Source organism: Ictalurus punctatus, chromosome 10 (genome assembly GCF_001660625.3).
Source record: "Ictalurus punctatus breed USDA103 chromosome 10, Coco_2.0, whole genome shotgun sequence".
NCBI classification, from domain to species: domain Eukaryota; kingdom Metazoa; phylum Chordata; class Actinopteri; order Siluriformes; family Ictaluridae; genus Ictalurus; species Ictalurus punctatus.
In genome coordinates, this window is record NC_030425.2 from 25624308 (window position 1) to 25644755 (window position 20448).

The following is a 20448-nucleotide window of genomic DNA, read 5'->3' on the forward strand; positions in this document are numbered from 1 at the left end:
GGTAATATGGTCAAAGACAGTTTGTGTCTTCTCCTCAGCCGTACATGACAGGACCACCTCGCATCCTCTAACTAAGTCCAAGTTTGCACTCACAAAAAAGTTAAGAACCAGTGCTCTAGAACATGTGAGTCACAGATCAGCCACTACCATCATCTGCAGAGCCACCAAAAGCTGGCCCTATGGAGGACAGTCATACACGACTTGAGTGATGAACAGTGAAAGTCATCCGGCTAGTGAATTAAACAGTGAGTTCAAGAATGCAGCACCAGAAGCCAACCTCCTACATTAAAATAGAGCTGAATACTGTGAAGTCTCATAATTCATCTGACAGACAAAATTACTTCGGCAGAAATGAGACATGATAAACTCTCAACAGAGAGTCTGAAAGAATTTAAGAGCAAATTCAAGACTAGAAAAATCGTAATGCAGTCAGCTGGAATCACAAGACTGCTGCTAGGTAGGTAAACAATGGCAAAACAAAACTTTTTTTAAAAAATCATCCAATCTGGTAGAACAAACTCTTGAAGATAACTAATTTAGCGAGAAAAATTATTGGTATTCCCACCCCTAATTTACCGGACTGTGTCATTTCATATATGCTCCGGAAGGCACAGAAAATTTTATATGATCCAGACCACCCACTTTATCAATATTTCACCCCCCTTCCTTCTGGCCACAGGTATAGACTACCATGTGCAGAAACGCAGCTATGGTAGGAGTTTTGTTCCTATGGCATTACGAGCGTTAAACACATAGCTAATCAGCCATTGTGATGCCATCTTATGCTCGGGAATTTGTATGATCCGGATGTTTTCTTTTTGTTCCCTTCTCCCCTCTATGTATATGACTATATTCATGGTTAATATGTATGGTGTTGTTGTGTTTATGTTTTTCTACACACCCACAGTGAGGACAGATGAACTAACTAACTAACTAAATAACTAACTATCTATCTATCTGTCTATCTGTCTGTTTGTCTGTCTATATATCTGTCTGTCTATCTATCTATCTAAATTGGTAAAAATGGCTCCTCAAGGCTTCCTCTGAGAGTTAAGGGTCCTAGATTTTCAAAAAGCGATTTATTTGGAAACTTTTCTGAAAGTTGCACAGCCAAAAGTATGTGGACACTGACCATGTGGTTCTTCCCCAAACTGTTGCCACAATATTGGAAGCACACAATTGTCTAGGATGCCTTTGTATGCTGTAGCATTACAATTTCCCTTCCATGGAAGTAAGGGGCCCAAACCAGGGTTTCATCTGGATTCTCTGGAATGAACATGGCCAAGAAGTGGCTTCTTTCAGAGAAAGAGACCTTTTGATTGAAACTTCCAATGAACAACAACAGACCTTTTTCCCACAGCCCATATGCAAGTGTGTGTGGACATTCTGTATTAAATGTATGTACGTTCATGCTTTAAAATCTTGTACAATATGATTCATAAAATGCTCATAATATTATTTGTAACTTATTATGGACTTACTGAGGACATCAAACACAAAAGAATTATGTCATTTTTCTGTTTCAGCAACTCATAAAGTTTCAAGACTGCAGAAGAAAAAGAGTGATTATGTCCTGAACAGGAAAATGGCCTTTTCCCAAAGGCCAGAATAGATGTATGATAAAGTAATGGGTTTTCAGCTCAAGTTTCTGAACAGCCCACAGTCTACAGCGCTTTATACTAACATGTCTCATTCTGCATTGAGGTGAAGTAGAACCAGGAAAACATTAAACTGTGCAGAATGTTGGACTGAAAACTACCAAACATGCCTTTGCATATTTCGAGCGTAAAGGTTTGTAGCATCTAATATATATGGACACAATACACATTACTATAAAAAAAAACCCTGATATGCCAAATACTACCAAATATGTTTTTGCAAAGTGAATAAAAACTTATATCACTTATGATGCTTCAACTCTATAACAGTATGGCCTTGACAGCAGTACCGTCTGTAATTCAAATGACAGGTTTGTACTAGTTCCTATACATTATCCTTCATACAGTAACAATACATTCACAAAGACTTGTATTTCATTCCTATACATTATCCTTCGTATACTAACAATTCATTCACAAAGACTTGTACGGCAGACGAGCTACAAAATTTTTAAAAAGGTTAATCGAAAAAAAATATATAAAAATTTGCTGTTATTTAACAACAAAAAATGTAGCATCGTTAAAATGGTGAAGATTTTGAATAGAGAGGTTTATTTAACATTTACGGAAAGAGTCTTTTTATAATAGTCAGTAAGTTTCCAACGATGAGAATGTCTTCAAAACAGCAGGACAGAAAAGTTTATGCTTTCCGGTTTCTTAGTAACATGACAATTTTTTTTTCGTCTTATTAACTTTAAGAGAGAGAAGAAACAGAGGTTGGAGAGGGAACAACTGGTTATAGCTACTATAACGTAAGTGATAACAGGATAATAGGAACTAACTTGTTTCACAGACAACATTAAACGTAACTATAAATAGATAAAAAAGCGCCTCATTTTGTTCATTAAAAAAATAAGCTCATTTTTCTTACTGGAAAATTGCTGATGTGTAAAGACAATAAACGAATGTTTTGTTAAAGGAAAATAATCCACTTTAGGGGGGTAACGTTGTGGATTGCTTTCCTCTAACCGCACGCCCTGTCATGTTTCATTCCTTACTTATCATGTATACAGTACATACGAAGGTTGTTCTTACTTTAAAAGTACTTTGACATGCTCTATGCTTAATATAGACACTCCAGGACAAGCTGTTATTGTCAAATAATCAATGAAAGAGTTATGATAACCACACCAAACTTAATTATTTTCCTATAACAAAATATCCCAAAGTGTTTTATTACTCTTATAGCACAGAAATTTACTAATGCTAAACGCTGTTTATTTATTAAAGAGCAACACATACTTTTTTTAAAATCCATTTATAGTTAGGTTGTTTCTGGTATCACATACCTTGTAACAATTATAAACAGTCGCTCCATCAGCAGCCACTCTTTTGTCTCTTAAGTTAATAAGATTTTTTTTTTTAAATGTAGCTCAGGTTAAAGAGAAATCAAAAAGCCCCTATAAGCCTATTGTCAAAGCTGCCGTTATGGAAAATTAATCAACATTTTCTGACCATACGGAGCCGAGAATTCAACAGTGCTACGACATAAGAGATTTTAAAGAGTTCAATTGGATCTTTATGGGTTACCCATTGGCATATGGTCTGATTTATTTATTTTATGGGTTAACCATTAATGTGAAATACCACAGTACATTCTTCTGTCAGATGCGGAATGTGTTATGGGTCTCATAGGAAAAGGTTTATAAGATAAATAATAGATTTTAATTGGTCTTTCGTGACATTTTAAGTGTTTTCTGAGAAGGATATAGGGTTGTGTCACATACTGTAGCTCCATGTGAGTCTAGGCTTTACGTGTCATCCTCGGCAGGCTAAGTGGGAATACTACAAATTTTCATTGATTCCTATACTGTATGTACTCCATACGTTCCCATAAATGCACCTCAGAACCTCATGTGTATCGCATGAGTTTCCATGGCGGCCGATGAATCCCCATTGACACCCCATTGAGAATCCAAAGGAGTAAATAATCCTATTTCTGAGAACACTGAACCACTGATTCGTACTTTTTCATTTTCATCTGGTTTACAAGAACATGTCCCTATAGTGCTTTTAATCAGACTAGAGAAGTGGCCATTTTCTGCATTATTTCTTGTGCAGTAAGATCAGACTTAATAAGTTCAGCACACTACTAATGAGAAGATTTATCCAGTAGGGAATTACTGAATTATAGATAACAGAAACTTCATATATAAAGAACAAAAGGCTGTGTGTGTTAAAAGGATATGAAGTGAGAGAAGCGAAACAAGCTTTGATGATTTTAGTATAAAGTTTTGCAAGATATTAATTAGCCAATAATGCACGCGGTTTATTATGATTTTTCAGTGAAAAACTAGCGAGGCAACATTTCAACATCAAACTTGTCTTGACTGACCAAATACATAACACCTGAGTTTCACATCTCATGATGTGAAGATGACCCACCATTGAGTGAAGTGTCACTTACGTAATATCAACAATGATTGCTTGTTATATGACTTATATGATTAATAAGACACAAGCCAAGAGGCACACTCAACACATAATCTACAGTATATACTAGCTGGACCACTTTAAACCTCTTTTGAAGATGCTCAAGTGTCCACCACTTGACACGTGAGGCCACTGCTGTGTGTGTAAATAAGGAGCTGAAGGACATGATTAGCAGCCGGGTATAACAGCAGTAGTCTTCAAAGAAACAGGAGGAAATAACATGCTGTTTTTGTCAGGTACTAATTAAAGCTCAAGCTATATAGATAGTGTAATATTCTTTAAAAATATTCCCCAGAGATTAATTTGTATTTTTACTGCAAGTTTTCCATTTTTTAGCAGTTGATGTTAGAAGTGTGAGATAAAAATTGATAGGGCATGCTGTTATAGGAAAATAATTAATGACAGTCTGGTGTGGTGTAGTCACAAATTACTTTTTTGTCTAAAATGGCAACTGGCTGGATATAGTAGCTGGGGTTTTAGAGTCTAGAAGTGCGTTCTGATAGAATTGACCAAGCTATCCAGCTAACGTTTGCTAGCTAGTTACAACACAAGAAAGGGAAAAGGTTGGTCTGCACCCTGATGGGCATCTTGAGCCTTGACCTTGAGGTGTAAGCGTACATTTAAAGATTCAGCATATTTAATGTGGAAACAGAATCTGCAAAGATGACCAAAAACCACCATGAAGAGATTACAAGCTTGCATATATATATATAAGCTCGCACTTATATAGCGCTTTGATCCAAAGCGCTTTACACTGGTTCTCATTCACCCATTCACACACACGCACTCACCAATGGTAGCAGAGCTGCCATGCAAGGCGCTAACTTGCCATCGGGAGCAACTTGGGGATCAGTGTCTAGCCCAAGGACACTTCGGCATGTGGAGTCATGTGGGCCAGGAATCGAACCACCAACCCTATGATTAGTGGACAACCTGCGCTACCACCTGAGCCACAGCCGCTCCGTCGTTTATTAAGTATGAATGATCCAGTACTGCACGTGGCACTGGTGAAATTTCATGACAATTTCGTAAATTCTGAAGGAAAAAAAACAACTCAAAAGACATCCATTTTGGATTGAACTGGTTGGGCTGACATTGTTTGTAACAACCAATCAGAGTCTTGGTCGTGAACCACAGCCTTCCGTGGAGTTCTCCCAGGTGCCTGAGAAGGTTAACGAAACCTTCACACAATGTCCGTCTTGTTTGCAATTACATCATGTTTTGTGGAAGCCATCCAAACATTGTCTCTGTATTAAGTATGCTGAGGCTTTTTGTCCAATTCAGTTTAGACTGCCTTTCACTTATCTAGGTAAAATCAGCTGGCTAGCTTGTTACCACTAGCTCTGTGTGAAGTCTGAATTCTTTCTAAGGATGAAATACGATGATGTGGGATGTATCCATGATGGAGCATTACATATGCATAATGAAATCTTCTTCCAAATCAAACCGGACAGCTCTGACTTTTAATTAATGTCAAAGCATTGTCATTATCAAACTCCCCTGACACAAGAATGAATTTTGTTTCATTTTCAACCAAAAAATCCTCAGTACTGCAGCTACAAAAAAAAAAAAAAAAAAAAAAATCAGGTGTTAATTAGCTTATAAAATACCAGCGCAGCTTTTTCTCCCATATTTTTCTCCCCTATTTCTCATTTGTTCAACCACTCAAACTCAATTTCCTGCTAATCATTCAACAGCGGTCTGATCATCCAGCTTGTCAATCCTCTTGTCTGATGAGTCTCTCCCCATTAAGCACCAGTCTGTATGATGCTGGGAATGAAATGGAAATAAATAAATAAATAAATAAATAAAAGACATGCCACTGGTGGCTTAAATTGAATCACATCCAGTTGTGGCTACTGTCACGTCTCGCCACAGCGAGACATCTGCATCCAATTAAATTTATTCAGACTAAACTAACAAGTCAAATCAATGACGTCTCCGAAACAACAGGAAATCACGTCGCATTTTCTTGTGTACTGATTCAAACATCACAAGAGTTCATGCATTACTCTTATCTAGTCTTTTGTAATTCTTTTATTTGAGATTCATTCTGCTTTCACATCAGGACCGTTTTTTTTTCCAAACTTCACTACAGAAATGATGAACACAACAACACTCATTCACCAAACCTCAACAACACATATTAAAAGAAGAGCATAAAGTTCTTGTGGGGTGTTCCCAGTATGCAGTGGTTAGTCCCTACCAAAAGTGGTCCAAGGAAGGACAACCTGTGAACTGGTGACGGGGTCATGGACGCCCAAGACTCATTGATGCATGTGGGAAGCGAAGGCTAGCCCGTCTGGTCCAATCCCACCGAAGAGCTACTGTAGCACACATTGCTGAAAAAGTTAATGCTGGCTCTGATGGAAAGGTGCCAGAGAATACAGTGCATCACAGCTTACTGTTTATGGGGCTACGTAGCCGCAGTTCGGTCAGAGTGCCCATGCAGTCCACTGCCTACAATGGGCACGTGAGCATCAGAAGTGGACCATGGAGCAATGAAAAGTGGTGGTCTGGTCCGATGAATCACGTTTTTTTTTTTTTACATCACGTGGATGGCCGGGTGTGTGTGCTTCGCTTACCTGAGGAAGTGATGGCACCAGGATGTACTATGGGAAGAAGTCAAGCCGGCAGAGGCAGTGTGATGCTCTGGGCAATGTTCTGCTGGGAAACAGTGGGTCCTGGCATTCATGTGGATGTTACTTTGACACGTACCACCTACCTAAACATTGTTGCAGACCAAGTACAATCCTTCATGGCAACAGTATTCCCTAATGTCAACGGCCTCTTTCAGCAGGATAATGCTCCCTGACACCCTGCAAAAATTGTGTCAGAACATGACAAAGAGTTCAAGGAGTTGACCCGGCCTCCAAAATCCCCAGCTCTTAATCCGATCGAGCATCTGTGGGAAGTGTTGGACAAAGAAGTCCGATCCACGGAGACCCCACCTCACAACTTCCAAGACTTAAAGGATCTACTGCTAATGTCTTTGAGCCAGATACCACAGCACACCTACAGAGGTCTTGTGGAGTCCAGGCTGCGATGAGTCAGAGCTGTTTTGGCGGAACAAGAGGAACCTACACGATATTAAGCAGGTGGTTTTAATATTATGTTATACATCGTCATATTATTCTTTCTTTTCTTATTTAATTATCATTACCTTTATCTGCTTCTTTAGTCGCCATTTACTATTCTTGATCATTTTGGGGCTCGAAGACAAGTGTTTATGTTTAAAGGTGGTAGTATATACACTAATGGAAAAAAAAACAAAACGTCTCAGACAGCAACACTCAATAAAAATCTGGCAGCCTTGGAGATGTGAACTAAACACAGGGGATTTTATTCATCTGATTGGGCCATCTAGAAAATCGATTTAAGTGTGTACGTAAACTGTGTCTGAAAACACAGAACTTCCTCATGAATACGAAGTGAACTTTAGTCATCGACTCTGTGCACAAATAGGATGTAACTGTCTGAGCAAAGCTTATGATCAATACTAGGAGCAACTCTGAATATAATATTCCTGTGTAAGTCTGGTTGCATGAGAACAATGGCTTAAATATTTGACCTGTTCCACATGTGGCACTGCACTCGGTCCATGCTCCACGCTTCCACTGGAAATCAGAGACAGGGCTTCTGTTGCTGGACTCAGTCAGCACATCTCTACTGATGGTGTACTGGTACCTCACGCCTGGGTTAGTCTCCTGAAAGAGCAGCTGGAGAACAGAGACGCAAGATTACATTGTGCGTCAAGCCAAAACATATGCAAGCACAAACAAACACAGGCCTTAATACGACACAAAACCAGGTCAATGTAAACACCAGGCATTCCTGTTCCTCCACACGGTGCGGAGTAGGACTGGGAGACGATCCTGCTCTGAGCTGACGCTACCACAGCCTCACGCCCCTGAGTGAAAACTGTAATTCAAGTCAAAGTGAGTGACAAATAGATTATGAAGCCACAGGAATACCTGGTGTTTACAGCAGTTGTTCAAGTGCATGCCATTTTCTTCAGACAGCAAAATGGTGCAATCTTGACCAGAGATTAAAAACGTCACACAAGATGTTCAAAACAAACCACTCCAGCATGCTGGGATCTCAAAAGCCCATTAATTGTTTGAAAGCACATGAGGGAAGCTAATCTGAAGCACTCAGGATCCCTGAGCACGTACAGAAGAAGCAGGGATAATTACTGTGGTGTCAGGGCTCATATGTCAGACAAAGACACTCTCTCCCACACACACAGGCTGCTTGCCAAGCTTTTGCGGATACCTCCTCTGTGTGAAGAAGCCCTTTAAGACATGGTCCCTGCTCATCTCCCCCCGTCTGGCCTGCAGCGCTAATGAATCCTGTCTGCACTTTCATGTGGCTGGAACACAGCAGTCTGGCTTAAATTAAAGACCTCTTTTGACACTGATATCTTTTCTCTATAACTCAGAATTTTTTAACGTTCTGAAGATGGAAATCTACTAAGATTACTCATATTGTTTTGGAGATTCTCAGAATATCTTGCATGGTGCCAAACAAACAACAACAACAACAACAACAACAACAAAAACATCAGTGATTATGACAAGAGAAAAAATTCCCCCTTCAAATACATCTAACGCAGTGGGAGTTCAGTCTTTGATAAAAGATAAAAATATTATCAATCCTGTTCAGTGTTAAGAAACACTGCACACTGTGAAGGTGAAGGAGGCACGGATCATACAGAGATGAATCATAAATCGTATATGCATTGCAGGCTTCTACTCCACACTCTATATACTCCACAATATCTATATTTGTTTATAAGAAACAGCTGCCTATGAAACAATAAAATCCAAAAATGTGGTCGACTTTTTTTTCTATTCCATGGAGTAAACAAGCTATATATGAACAAAAATAATAATAATAAAAAAAAATGTTAAAATGATATCAACCCTACCTTTACGTGTCTTGCTCATGTTTTTCCTTTACTTAAATCAGAACAAGACTTAACTTGCTAGAAAAGCCCAATGTGTATCCTAATACAAGCTTTCATAGTATTTTAGCAAAATAAGACTCCATAGAATAATTAAAAAAGCACATTACAATTCACATTACAAGTGCATATTTTACATCGTGGATTTTCCTCCCTTAAAGGCTGATAAGCTTTACAAGATACATGATTTAATACTTAAGATAAGATAAGATAAGATAAAACTTGATTGATCCCACACTGGGGAAATTCCATCGTTACAGCAGCTCAATTACACACAAAAAAAACAGATAAGAAAGAATACTAATTAAATAGGAATAGAATAGAAAAATTTTATATATATATATATATATATATATATATATATATATATATATATATATATATATATATATATATACACACATATATATATAATGGGAATAGAAAAATAAGAATAATAGTAATAAAAAAAATAATAATAATGGTAATATTTACACTATGTACACTATGAACACCTCAATGTATGTACAGATGAATACGAGTAACACCTTGTTTATATACAGGTAAGTGACAAATGGAATATTGCACATTTCACAGTAGACATTTAAAAAATATAATCTTTTAAAAGATTATATAATATTTAAAAAATAATGGCTGTACTTCTTTCTAAAAGATCGTTTACGCAGTAAATAGAGTTGAGATAAAAGTATAAAGTATTTACATCAATGCGCTCCATCTCATTCTTTTATACACTCAGTGGGCACTTTATTAGGAACACTTGTACACTTCGTCATTCATGCAATTTTCTAATCAGCACATCATGTAGCAGCAGTGCAATGTATAAAATCATGCAGATATGAGCCAGCAACTTCAGGTAATGTTTACATCAACTATCTGAATGGAGAAAAAGTATTATCTCAGTGATTTTAACCTTGGCGTGATAGTTGGTGCCTGAATGGCTGGTATAAATATTTCTATAACTGCTGATGTTCTGGTATTTTACTGCACAACAGTCTCTTGCATTTACTCAGAATAGTGCAATAAAGTTTTGTGGATGGAAACGCCTTAATGATGAGAGAAGTCAACGGAGAATGGCCGGACTGGTTCGAGGCGACAGAAAATGCTACAATAATTCAGATAACCAATTGTGGTGAGCAGAATAGCATCTCAGAATGCACATCACATAGAACCTTGAGGTGGATGGGCTACAACAGCAGAAGATCATGTCAGGTTCTACTTCTGTCAGCCAAGAACCAAAAGCTGAGGCTGCATTGGGCACAGGCTCACCAATACTGGTCAGGTAAGACTGGAAAAACGAAGCCTGGTCTGATAAATCTTGATTTTTGCTGAGACACACGGATGGCCGGGTCAGAATCTGGCGCCAAAGCACAAATCCTTGACCCTAACATGCCTTGTGTCAACAGTCCAGGCTGTGGAGGTTGTGTAATGGTCTGGGGGAATGTTTCATGGCACAGTTTGGGTGCATTAATACCAATGAATCATTGCTTGAATGAGTGCTGACCATGTGCATCCCTTCATGTCCACAATTTGCCATCTTCTAATGGCTACCTGAATCATGATAATGCACCATGTCACAAAGCAAATCATCTCAAACTGGTTTCAGGAACATGACAGAGAGTACAGTGTTCTTCGGTGGTCTTCCCAGTCACCGGATCAGAATCCGATAGAACACCTTTGGGGTGTGGTAGAACGGGAGATTCGCAGGGTGAAAGTGCACCTGAAAAAGCTGCAGGAATTGTAGGATTCATTCGTCAGCATGGACCAGAATCACAAAGGAACGTTTCCAACATCTTGTGGAATCCATGTCATGAAGAATTGAGGCTGTTTTGAGAGCCCCACCCAGTATTTGTTTAATAAAATGCTCAGTGAGTGTAAATCAAAACACCTGTTATTTGATCAAAAATTTTTTGCATTTTTTTTCAGAAGATCTGAGTACCTGAATCCACACAGGCTCCATAGTTGGTCCGGGGGAAGTCAGGTTCTCCAACTGGCCTGTTCTCTCGTACATGAACACCGTCCCTGCTGCCTTGTACTCTCCGGTCCACTGGATTGTCCAATCACCATTCAGAAAATACTTTTCTGGGTTGTTGCTGCGTAAAGCCAGAAAGTTCCCAGATTCAGCCACCTCCTCGATGCGAATGTCCCGTGCTCCTTCTGGTATTAAGCCAATGTCTACATAGCCTGCGCCAAACACACCCGCACACGCACACACACACAATTTATTATTAAAACTTAACCTCAGTACTAAAAGTCTGTTCTCTAAAAACAGAGACAGAGATCGTACAGGAATTGTATCATGACATACAGGATACTAACAGAAATTCCATATTCTTACAACTTGAGGATTTATGTTATGTTCAATTCAAAAGGCTCTTAGTGAGATTTTAATGATTTAAAATTCTTGTCATACCCAGGCCTTCACTCTCCTCAAATGTCTTCTTCACGGTTTCACAAGTGGATCCGTTGCCATGACAAACTCCACAATGATCCTCAATTGCATCGGAGTCGATCTCATAATCACAGCCAATACTCTACAACACACAGGTCAATCATTTTAAAGCAAGTTTATAAGGAGTATTTAGAAACCACTGTCACTTGCTATGCAATCATTTTAAAATGCTATAAATATGACTTTGTGCAGGGTTCTACTATTTGCATTTGATTTTTACTTTTACCTTGAAAAAAAACTTGTTTATATACAGTTTATATAGGATCTCTGGTGTCTTAGAACCATGACGATATAGCAATACCGAAAGATAATGACCATGAACTCAAAAATGTAATGGTTAATTCCTTCTGAGTGGCTAATTCTGATGACAAATTTTAATATGGAATTGTATTTATTAAATGGTCCTGTTGTTTAAATAAAAGCCTAAAGGCACGTTTTTTTTTTTTTTTTAAATTGATTTAGAACTGAATTTCTCAGTACTTTTGTATTAAAAGGACGAGAACCAAATGATACCCAGAAACGTTTATCTGCAAGAACATCCATGCTAAGATATACAGTTAGCTAACTTAACTAATGTTATTCATGAACAATATATTTTTGATTGTGGTATAATTTGACAGGTTGGGTTAAATATATTTCCAAAAACATGACGATGCAAATCAAGACTCTGAAAGATACTCAAATGCTACTTGTTTCATTGTGGCAAAGGTGAGCTAGTTTACTAGCTGTTAGCAAGCTGACTTGCAAACATTGCTAATGCTAGTTATGGACAAACTCATGGTTGAAAGGTTTGGATACTATTACACAAATTATTGTGTCACCTCATATTTTGTCACCTCTATATAATCTAGTGAAACAGGGTAGGAAAAAGGAAAATATAAATGAGCACATGCTTCACTTGGGATGCTACATTCTCTAGGCTAAGCCATAAATAAGGTAAAGTAATGCTAATAACATTAAAGTAACATCATTTTGGCAAGAAAGCAAATAGCTAAGAGTTGGCACTCGGTTTGGAAGATGTAATGTTACTTATTTAGCTATCATTCTAGGTAGAAGTTGTTATTTTTCTATAATTGTCTTGACAGCTTGGTCTTGTAAAGTTTATACAGAGTATAAAGGCCAAAACTTTACACTGTGTCCAGTTGCAGCCTAAATTAGGTAACCATGGTTTATCTAATTGGGAAGATTGAACTAGCACTACATCCAGCATGCACAATATAACACTAACATTTTCAGACAGGTATTCTATAGTTGGCTCATCTTATTGAAGCATAATATAAACTTATTATATGCCTACAGTTTGGATTAGGGAAATTCTTATTTAAATTATAACTGAAATTCAGACATCTTGGTATTTTCACTTGTTGAATCCCTGGCTTATGGGCGTCTGGGCATCCTAAAGGCAATAAAGAGGAAATAATTCCAGAATATAACCTTTACACAATATACCAATGGTGCCATCAATTCTGAAGCTGACTATATATTCTTGTCAGAATATGCACACTGCACTTGACCGACTGAACTGGAAAGCCAACATCTGACAGCTAGTTTCAGGAGAGCTCTTTCAATACAAGCAGAATTTCAAAATGCCCACAGTCATACTTCTCAGCAGTTTGTGCATATTTGTGCTCTCAAAAAAGCAACCCTTGATGGTAAAAAGTCTGAGTGCCTGTATAAGGAAATGGAATTCAAGTCAGACAAAGTCTTTTACACTACACACTGCACCAGCAGAAGATATTGTTCCCTTATCCAGATGTGCAGTGGCAAGATATGTCACTTGAAAATAAAAATAATTTATTACTGAGTGCATTATAAAAAATAAAAAAATCAATAAAACATATTTATAATGTCAGTGTTGACATTATAAATAGGCTGAGAGCATGTGAGAATAAAACAAAAGTAATTGCACAATGGGATGAAACATTGTGTGGTCAGAACCAAAGCAGACAATTTTGTGAATAATAGCATGCTGGGCTTTTGTGAGGCAGTGTAAAATCTCTTTCACAATGGTTGTTTCTTGTGCTTCTTGCAGTCCTTTTTGCGCAATGAAAGTTTCCAAAGATAAGATTGGAGATTTTTCTTGAATTACCAGGCAAAGGTTCAACTGACCTTACAGATTCCATCAATGCACATGTCTCGACTCTGGCTACCCTCGTAGCACCGGGTTCCATCAATTACTGCATCCAGCATCTTATGTAAGAAATACTCGTTCACTGGGCGGCAGTGCAGTTCACATGGATTTACTGAAAAAAAGGCAAGATTTGTGTTGTACCACACTTGCATGTTACAAGCTGTGACATTGCACACAGAAACATTAAACTGCTTTAAATAAAATAAAAAGGAGTTTTGCATTTAATCATTCATAATGTACAACATCATGGTTTTCAACAAACTTCATATGTTTCTATGGGTTTGAGTCATGTCACAGGTTGTCCACTATGAGAAGTGGGCCCAGAATCCCAAGCCGTAATGTTCAAATTGAGTCCAGAGTTCCAAGACACAAGACACAAGGTCCAAACTGAGTCCAAGACACAAGGTCATACTGAGTCCAAGACACAAGGTCATACTGAGTCCAAGACACAAGGTTTGAACTGAGTTGAGTCCAGTGTATCATTAGAGTCTAAGTTGAGTCCAGAGTCCCTAACTCTACAATTCAAGCTGAGTCCAGAGTCCCTGACTCTACAGTTTAAGTTGAGTCAAGAGTCCATAATTGTCCATAACTGTACAGAGTCCCTAACTCTACAGTTCAAGTTGAGTCCAGAGTCCCTTACTCTACAATTCAAGCTGAGTCCAGAGTCCCTGACTCTACAGTTTAAGTTGAGTCAAGAGTCCATAATTGTCCGTAACTGTACAGAGTCCCTGACTCTACAGTTCAAGTTGAGTCCCGAGTCCCTGACTCTACAATTCAAGTTGATTCCAGAGTCCCTGACTCTACAGTTCAAGTTGAGTCCAGAGTCCCTAACTCTACAGTTCAAGTTGAGTCCAGAGTCCCTGACTCTACAATTCAAGTTGATTCCAGAGTCCCTGACTCTACAGTTCAAGTTGCGTCCAGAGTCCCTGACTCTACAATTCATGCTGAGTCCAGAGTCCCTGACTCTACAGTTCAAGTTGAGTCAAGAGTCCATAATTGTCCATAACTGTACAGAGTTCCTGACTCTACAGTCCAAGTTGAGTCCAGAGTCCATAATCGTCCATAACTGTACAGAGTTCCTGACTCTACAGTTCAAGTTGAGTCCAGAGTCCATAACTGTCCATAACTGTACAGAGTTCCTGACTCTACAGTTCAAGTTGAGTCCAAAGTCCCTGACTCTACAATTCATGCTGAGTCCAGAGTCCCTGACTCTACAGTTCAAGTTGAGTCAAGAGTCCATAATTGTCCATAACTGTACAGAGTTCCTGACTCTACAGTTCAAGTTGAGTCCAAAGTCCCTGACTCTACAATTCAAGTTGATTCCAGAGTCCCTGACTCTACAGTTCAAGTTGAGTCCAGAGTCCTTGACTCTACAGTTTAAGTTGAATCAAGAGTCCATAACTGTCCATAACTGTACAGAGTCCCTGACTCTACAGTTCAAGTTGAGTCCAGAGTCCTCGACTCTACAGTTTAAGTTGAGTCAAGAGTCTATAATTGTCCATAACTGTACAGAGTCCCTGACTCTACAGTTCAAGTTGAGTCAAGAGTCTATAATTGTCCATAACTGTACAGAGTCCCTGACTCTACAGTTCAAGTTGATTCCAGAGTCCCTGACTCTACAATTCAAGTTGATTCCAGAGTCCCTGACTCTACAATTCAAGTTGAGTCCAGAGTTCCTGACTCTACAACTCAAGTTGATTCCAGAGTCCCTGACTCTACAATTCAAGTTGATTCCAGAGTCCCTGACTCTACAGTTCAAGCTGAGTCCAGAGTCCCTAACTCTACAGTTCAGGCAGAGTCCAGAGTCCCTGACTCTACAGTTCAAATTGAGTCCTGAGTCCCTAACTCTGCAGTTCAAGCTGAGTCCAGAGTACATTAAAAAAAAGCTCTTTTATATTCACCTCATTCAAATTCATACAGCGGTTTCACATGATTGAATTGAGTAACATCAACATAATTTGTTTTTATATATACACAACATGAGTTGATCATGTATTTTCAAAGCCCTGAATTGAATTTAACTCCACATTCTCCACATTCTGCAACAGCTGCATTACCGCTACACTAATCTACCACACACATTTTAGTTATATAGTTATAGTTCATAATATAATTGGTTTATGCTAATACTATGTGAACTGATCCAGGCCCACTCTGCATAATTCAATCTAGTAATTAGAAACTTGTTTATACGACATCTGATATATTTCTGGATGTAATCTAAAGTCACAGGTCAGCAATAAGAAGTCAGCAAATTAAGGAATCAAATGACACTTGATGAGTCACCATCTCTTATTTTTTTAAAAATATATCATTGTATCTGCATATGACTTCACATTTTCACAGAAAATGGCAGATGTGGTTGCGCTTTTTAAATGAGATCATTAGCATAATGTTTGTGGTTTCAGAATATAATGATATACCATCCTACCAATAATGTCCATAATGAAATCGTGTTGTTCATGCTGTTCAATAATCTATTAAGCACAATCTATGCATGTACCAACATAATGCTCACTTCGGTTATTGACGTGCACCCATTGGAAGAATTTGCCCTTATACGGGATGCTGTTAAACTTGCTGCACTGGATAGATCTGAAACTGGGTTGGCCTTGAGCGCATGGCTCCTGGTTACAGATCTTGTATCTGCGGCGCTCCCCGAGGCAGTATCTCCCTCCATTCTTTGGGCTGAAGGACACAAAAGAAAAGAGATCTCACTGTACTGAGATTGTGTTTGCACTTGCAGTAAAAGAAGTGACATTACTACTGCGGGTGCTACACAAAATAGGAGCTGTTTCACACATTACCTAAGATGAACAGACTGTAATAACTTAAATGCACTTTAATCAGGTTTATTTTGTAATGAATAGACCTCCAGACAGATGCGACACATGCTGTTATTACTGATTTCTTTCTCCCTATTGAAAGCCACAGATACTCTAGCTGGACCATGTTATAAAGACAAAACCCAAAATACAAAGTTTCTCTAAGCTTTAATAATTTACGCTTGAGATCCTCAAGGAGCTTATGATTTTGGGTGGAAGCCGTCTGGAATTAAGAGAAATGGGCTATAAGTGATGTTAATACTATTGTACTATCCACCGCAATTACCATGCATTACACTGAAAAACAGCAGAAACCTTTGAACACATTAACACATGCCTAGACACAATCTTATCAGTGAAGAAATGACCGGTTAGGGAAAAAATGCAAACCATTTAACCTCGCTGTCTCCCATGCTATGCAGTCTATCTCATAGAGCATAGAGCACAATATAAAAACAACTCTCTTCATTGTTTACTGGAGACGTGCACAAGCTTGAGCTAAAACGTGTCGTATTTAAGTGAACATGCACATATTATGTCTTCTAAGTACAATTTTTTAAAAATAAATGGTGTGCAATTTTAATATTTACATATGTATATGCCTTTTTTTCAATAACAGGTAAAAACTAATTCATAAAAGAAAAAGTCATGCATCGAATATGATATAATCAGGAACGCTTTACAATACACTGAACTAAACAGCACACTTATATAGAGCTTTTATCCAGAGCGCTTTACACTGTGTCTCATTCACCCATGCACACACACACCAATGGTAGCAGAGCTGCCATACAAGGTGCTAACTTGCCATTGGGAGCAACTTGGGGTTCAGTGTCTTGCCCAAGGACACTTCGACATGTGGAGTCATGTGGGCCAGGAATCGAACTACCAACCCTACGAATAGTGGACAACCCGCTCTACCACCTGAGCCACAGCCGCTACAATAACAGTACATGCACAATCACTAACACTAATAAGCACTCATACCTGAATTAATCCTTACTTAAATATGAACTAATGATGAGATAAGGCATGTACAGTACTAATCACAAACGAATGAAGACCTAACTTTAACTACAACGTGAGTCTTGTAAATTCTTGAGTGAATAACGACCACCTTAAGTACATGTCAGTACATGTTTGTTAGTTAATGTATTAATTAACATGTAGGGGTTAATTAAATCAATCATGCTCTGGAAGAAAGAATATGAATTAAATGTGCATCATTTCAAACATCACATATATCATTGGATGGTGCTGGATTACTTTCATAACTTACATGTAGATCCTCTTCATCGCACGTTAGGTCATGATTAGTACATGCCTTAACTTATCATTAGTTCATATTTCAGTAAGTATTAATTCAGGTATTAGTTCATGATAATTAATATAGTGTTATTGTAAAGTGTTACCATATAAGGAAACAAAGTTTACAGACATTTCTTCTATTTGTATACTTATTGGTTATGTGTGTTATGTGAGAAAGTGAAAGTGCCCCTCATATTTGCAATAGAAGTATATGCACACAAAAAAACTATTTTATAACTGTCACTGTCATTTTATATTTCAAACAGCATTACTTATGAAGATTTATACACTCAACCAGGTTCATGAGGAGCTTCACCCAACTTTCTTAAAGTTCCCAAAAAAGTTCTAAATGAAAACTACTTGATTGGGGAAACAATTTAATTTGAAATAAAAAAGCCAGCATAATAAATCTGCCAGAGAAACAGATTCATATCAAAAGCTTTTGTCATGATGTTTTTGTTGAATAAGACAAAGAAAAATATATCTATATTCTTATCTAGTGTGTCCAAACTCTTGAGTTTTGGTAATGTGTAGCTCACATGCAGTTTAAACCACCTGAAATTAATTCTAAAGCATATATGAGGGCGACTCACGTACGTGGGATTGATACAGTCTCTGTGCGAGTTCTGCACTCCTGCGCCACATGTCCTGGTGCAGGGTGACCACTCGCTCCATGGCTCCCATCCACCGTTCACTTTCTCCGGCTGATATGCAGCTGGTACACAATCGCCGTTCAAACACCACTGACAAAAAAAAACAAAACACCACCACACACAGTCAGCCAACATAGCAACACAGACCATGCAGGAGGAAGTGCAACAAAACCTGAACACAGCTGTTGAGCATAGCAATCTGTTTACATCATGAGAGAAAAAGCAAGTGAGGCTCATGCTGGGAAAAGAAAACACACACAGGGGCTTACTTTGTTTTCACCACACTTGGTGCCATCCACTGCTCCATCCAGTTTTGAGTGACACGTGGAGGCCACAGTGCACCACAGAGTGCTGCAGACGTCCTACGGGAAGCAAGGAAAAATATTGAGTCAATAATCAATACTTATTGCTGGAGTAGTAACTTAGTGTGCACATTATGCATCCTGGAGAGTACAAAATACTCATAATGCTCTTTAATGTGTGTGAGGAATATGTAGTAGTGTGGGACAAGAAACTTGTTCACATTTGTTGATGCGAAATGGACTCATATACATGAATTATGTATATACGTGAGGTTCTACGACTTACTGAAAATGAAAAAAAAAATTATTTTCTACATCGTATCTGTTTTAGATGATTACTATCTTGTATACTATATCAGGTTTTAAAAGAGTTGCAACTTTTATAGTGTCCGAAAAATTTGTATCTATTTACTGAAAGTAGAACATAGGTAGAGAGCTATTATTAATGAAGAGACATCGACAGCTAAACTTTTATCGATACATTAACTATAAATATACAGCATCACAGCAGTTTTCTGGACTCTTTTCCAATCCATTAGGAAATGTGCATTAAACCATGCATTTGCCATTCAAATGTGCATTATCATAATTTAAAATCTAATTCCGTTTCAATAGAAAAACATGTATTTGCATATTTGTGCATAACAGTGAACAGTTTCTGTCAAATTTAAAGGCAAGAACTGTTTGACATTTCATTTTCAGTGTCCTAACAGGTACGATTCTGGCATATTCTAAAAGTAATAGCAAACTAGTTGTTTATTATTGAACATTCCTGTTCTTATGCTCCAACAACCAAAAATCTGTCAGTGCCCATTGCACCTTTTGGTGCAGGCAGTATTTCCTTAATGGTCGGTAGCAAGTGCATCACTCACCAGTGCATCACATGCTTTACATTAGCTTTATTCGAGCTGTACACACAGCAAAGTTTTATTAGACTATACTATTAATGAGACAAGTTTCTCTACCAGAGGCATTGATCTAACGTCTATTGCAGACACTTCAGCCAGTACTGCAGCTTAAACACGTATAAGAGCTTATCAGTGAAATCGGTACATTGTGGATAGCCCAGCCACTCACATGGACAGATATACAGTACAGTTACATGGATAGTACAGTCGTGCAGCTGAATTGTGCCGAAGATCCTACTTTGATTTTGCCAAGGCAGCCTGAACACCAAGAGAAAATCAATAGCCGCTGAAGTGCTATGCTCCTTCTTTCCACTCCGAGCTGCATTCTGTAAAGCTGCAAGGGCTCTCTGCATAAGTGGGCCTCAAGACGCAGCCTTGATAGCACATCAGGATCTGTCTCTCTATGTGAGGCAGCAGTGCCAGGTTCCCTCGAGCTCCGTACTTCAACGCACTGTTGTATTTCTGATAACAGCGCTCAAATCTGTGTTCCAGTGCAATAAATATGCTCTCTCCTATTCCATCAGACTTCTGTCCATTTTTGCAAATGGCCTTTTTGTAAGGCTTGCCAGCATTACATGGAGTGACATACCAGGAAAATGGGCTTGAAAAATAGGCCTCTGTAAATATCTGCAAATAAAATAAGCCTCTGTAGACATCTGTAAAAAAAAAAAAAAAAGCTTCTGTACACATTGTTCTGCACCAAAATACCCCTCTCAAAGTCGCGCCCACGGCGTTTGATTGACAAAGTCACTTGTTGACAGTGAAAATGCAAATGCAAGGTTATAGATGCGCTTCACTTTTTGTCGACCTAACAT

General features: G+C 38.3%; 1 protein-coding gene across 1 annotated transcript in view; it reads right to left on the bottom strand.

Moving 5' to 3' along the window:
• The window catches only part of LOC108271311 (A disintegrin and metalloproteinase with thrombospondin motifs 7), an 81293-nt gene that overhangs the window by 35865 nt on the left and 24980 nt on the right, over window positions 1-20448 (bottom strand). The window contains exons 10-16 of the mRNA XM_017478813.3: window positions 18693-18785; window positions 18368-18513; window positions 16156-16325; window positions 13616-13749; window positions 11468-11588; window positions 10994-11238; window positions 7663-7810 (exon numbers count right to left, since the gene is read on the bottom strand). Of these exons, the coding sequence (XP_017334302.1) occupies window positions 7663-7810; window positions 10994-11238; window positions 11468-11588; window positions 13616-13749; window positions 16156-16325; window positions 18368-18513; window positions 18693-18785 (1057 nt within the window). The remainder of the gene's footprint in view (window positions 1-7662; window positions 7811-10993; window positions 11239-11467; window positions 11589-13615; window positions 13750-16155; window positions 16326-18367; window positions 18514-18692; window positions 18786-20448) is intronic.